The sequence below is a fragment of the Saimiri boliviensis genome, chromosome 1, assembly GCF_048565385.1.
Source record: "Saimiri boliviensis isolate mSaiBol1 chromosome 1, mSaiBol1.pri, whole genome shotgun sequence".
Lineage (NCBI taxonomy): Eukaryota > Metazoa > Chordata > Mammalia > Primates > Cebidae > Saimiri > Saimiri boliviensis.
This window is the reverse complement of record NC_133449.1, coordinates 36,427,403-36,431,319: the sequence shown is the minus strand read 5'-3', so window position 1 is coordinate 36,431,319 and position 3,917 is coordinate 36,427,403. Positions and strand designations below refer to the sequence as shown.

Sequence of the window (3,917 nt, the reverse complement as noted above, 5' to 3'; positions counted from 1 at the left end):
TGCCCAGGCTGGAGTGCAGTGGTGCCATCCCGGCTCACTGCAACCTCCACGCCCCGGATTCAAGTGGTTCTCTTGCCTCAGCCTCCCAAGTAGCTGGGATTACAGGCGCCTGCCACCACACTAGGCTAATTTTTGTATTTTTATAGAGACAGGGTTTCGCCATGTTGGCCAGGCTGGTCTTTAACTCCTGACTTCAGATCATCTACCCTCCTCGGCCTCCCAGAGTGCTAGGATTATAGGCATGAGCCACTGCGCCCAGCAGCCCATGCAGACAATTTTGACGACACCATAGCCTTTGAGTGTCTCCGCCGTCTCACTCCCTCTGATCCCTTCCTCCCCACTTCCCACAGCACACATACAGTATGTGTTGACAAGGTGTAGACAATGGACTCCTTGGAAGAGCTTCCAGTTATCTTCAAAATTATAATGGCTATAACTAGGGTGACCACGTCATTTATTTCCCAAACTGGGACAGGTTTGTGAGTGAAAGAGGACACCAAAATGATTAAAATTATATTACTTTTGGAAATATTTACTTAGTAATGACAAATTGGTTTTTATATCAAGGCCCCTACAAAATAACTAGGTTCAAAACCATTTTCCAAAATAAAATATTTCTTTAATAAATCAAACTAACTTATATGTGTACACTGAAGCAATGTTGAAAAACTCCTTTATGGGGTTTATCTTCACATGCAAAAACATAGACAGAATAATTATTCCTAGTCCTTATCTAAGTTTTTTGTTTTTTGTTTTTTTTTTTTTTTGAGACGGAGTTTCGCTCTTGTTGCCCAGGCTGGAGTGCAATGGCGCGATCTCGGCTCACCGCAACCTCCGCCTCCTGGGTTCAGGCAATTCTCCTGCCTCAGCCTCCTGAGTAGCTGGGATTACAGGCACGTGCGACTATGCCCAGCTAATTTTTTGTATTTTTAGTAAAGATGGGGTTTCACCATGTTGACCAGGATGGTCTCGATTTCTCGACCTCATGATCCAGCCGCCTCGGCCTCCCAAAGTGCTGGGATTACAGGCTTGAGCCACCGCGCCCCCCTCCCTTATCTAAGTTTTTAAGTTAGCTTCTTTTTTTTTTTTTTTTTTTTTTTTTTTGAGAAAACCATTTTTATTATCATCACCACCCAGCTTATCTGTGCTGGATTATGAGCCAAATGGCCAGATCTTCTAAAGAATGTCTACATAACATTTCTTTCATGTTTCAAGAGATGAAAATAACTGTACAAGGTTAAGTACAAAAGTACACAAGACAGCAGACACGAAAAAAATCCATGTATGAGATTTTATCCCCACCTGCAGCTTTTATATTTGAAAAGTAGAATTCATGAACTAAAAAATATTGTCCTTCTATAGTCCTGTCAAGTTTAATGGAAGTGGGTTTAACCTGATTACAACACTAACACCAGTATCACTGATCTGATATTTACAAAAATTCGGATTTTTCAATAAATTAAAGTCAATGCAACACCCATGCAAGCTAGAATGCTAGCTGTTTGGTGAACAAGGACCTGACATCAGAACAAGAAGTCTATAAAGTCCCAAACTACAGGTGTGATCTTTTTCAAACTGCATCCATTCCTCGCATTGAAGATGTGAAACCCAAACCCATTCCTCTTTGTGTGTGGGTTTGTGATCTTGCCATTTCATACTGAGCATCTAGATTTCTAAATACTTCTTCCTGTTGCTTGAGAGTCTTGTAACTTTCTTCATCAACTGAGCTACAACCAGCTTCATCTTCACTCTTAATACCTATCAATTTCCTAAATTTCACATTTTGGTCCTTGTTTCCAAAATTCAATTTTTCCCATATTTCAGCAGACTGGGATTTGTCCCCTTCTTTCTTGCCCTGCCAAAGCATTTTCCTTTTTTTCTCTTGTTCAGCAAATTTCATTGGATTTACAGCGGTTGGGTTATAGTAGCTAGGTACAGCGATTCCCGTCTCTGACAAAGCTTTAGCTTGCAGGACTGCCATCTGAGCTGCCATGGCTATCTGAGGTGTTACTTGCGTTCCTGATGCCAAGAGGGCAGCAACATTGAGAACAGAACCTCCAGTAGCTGCAGCCGCAGCTATTTCTTGTTGTTTTTGTTTTTCAACCATTTCCTTTTCTCGCTGTTCTTGTAATTTCTTCGCCCTTTCCAACCTCCTAGCTAAAGCTTCTTGGGCATCCATTGCTGTGTTTCTGCCTCTGAAGGGAGGTGGACTTGGAGTCCGGCTTAAACTTCTGCTAAATCTTCTCAGCTTTTCAGTTCTCTTCTTTCTATCTCGACTCCTACTCCTTGTCCTACTCCTGCTTCTAGTCCTATGCCTGTGTCTTGATCTTGAGCGAGAACGAGACCTGATGGGCCGTTTTCTTTCCCTGCTTCTGGATCTTGATTTCTTCCTTTCTCTGCTCCTGGATCGAGATTTCTTCCGCTCCCGGCTTCTACTACGATGGCGTCTTTCACGAGACCTAGATCTTGAGTGACTTCTGCTCTTGATGACTTTCTTTCTTTACGTTTGTGCCTGTCCTCACCATTTTCAGATGAATTCAATCGCTCTCTTCCTTTATCAGAAGGATGTTCTTTGTCATTATGTTCCTCAGACTTGTATTTCTTAGAGGATTTATCTTTGGATTCATGTCTTCTTGCCTTATCATGAAGTAGGCTTATTATTTTGCTATCTGAGTCTGCAGCGTCTTCAGTTCAGTCTCTTCGCGCATTAGCACGCTCTTTGCTTCTGCTCCGGCTCCTGTGTTTTCTTCCTTCATTATCGCCATAGTTCAGAGTCCCGGCCGCTAGAGCGGCGCCTACACTTGCCGCTTTCAACAGTACTGTCCGCTCGGAAGCTTCGCCTCAGACTTTTTTTTTTTTTTTTTTTTGAGATGGAGTCTCAAACTCATTCTGTCCCCTAGACTGGAGTGCAGTGGCACCATCTCGGCTCATGCAACCTCTGCCTCTTGGGTTCAAGCGAGTCTCCTGCCTCAGCCTCCCAAGTGGCTGGGACCACAGGCATGCACCACCATGCCCAGCTAATTTTGTGTTTTGAGTAGACATGGGGTTTCACTATGTTGGTCAGGCTGGTCTTGAATTCCTGACCTTAGGTGATCCACCTGCCTCGGCCTCCCAAAGTGCTGGAATTATAGGCGTTAGCCATCGTGCCCAGCCTAAATTAGCTTCTTAGCTGAGTCTGGCATGAATAGAGTGCCACTGGTATCTTTCTGAAGAATTTTCTTTTAAAAAACGGATTTATATTTTGAAGTTTTTGGACAAAATTGTAATTGCATTCAAAGTAAATTTTATGGCAAATAAATCTGAAACTGTTGACACCTTTAATTGATTTTTCTCTGTAGATCACAGTATTTTCAACTGACAATATATTCTCTTCAGGTATTAAGAATTCGGTGAGCTCAGTGCAAATTCTGCTAACTGCATGATATCCTCGATTCTAATTTTTAATGTAAATATTTTGTCCCCTGTATTGACACAATTCCTTTGTTTCTGCCCCATTCACAGTAGTATTAATCAAAACATACTTTTATAAAACATAACCTATCGATTACGTCATCTCCATTTATGATTCTTTTGAACATTTCCCTATTACACATATATTTCACATGCTGATAGGTGAGTCTTTGGAGAAGTTGGAAGTAAAAAGTGAAGTGCAAGCAAACTCATCCCAGGTTATTTCAATGCAGCTATCAATAATAGTTGGTTAACAAATGAAAAATCTGGTCAGGTGCGGTGGCTCACACCTGTAATCCCAGCACTTTGGGAGGCTGAGGCAGGCAGATCATGAGGTCAGGAGCTCGAGACCAGCCTGACCAATATGGTGAAACCCCGCCTCTACTAAAAAAAAAAAAAAAAAGAAAGAAAAATTAGCAGGGCATGGTGGGGCACACCTGTAATCCCAGCTACTCAGGAGGCTGAGG

At 42.3% G+C, this 3,917-nt stretch overlaps 1 protein-coding gene across 1 annotated transcript; it reads right to left on the bottom strand.

Moving 5' to 3' along the window:
* Window positions 1-1,084: 1,084 nt before the first annotated feature.
* Window positions 1,085-2,269, bottom strand: LOC101041099 (arginine/serine-rich coiled-coil protein 2). Its single transcript, XM_039479987.2, has one exon. The coding sequence runs from the start codon at window positions 2,177-2,179 to the stop codon at window positions 1,571-1,573; it is 609 nt and encodes a 202-aa protein (XP_039335921.2). The 5' UTR covers window positions 2,180-2,269; the 3' UTR covers window positions 1,085-1,570.
* Window positions 2,270-3,917: the final 1,648 nt, after the last annotated feature.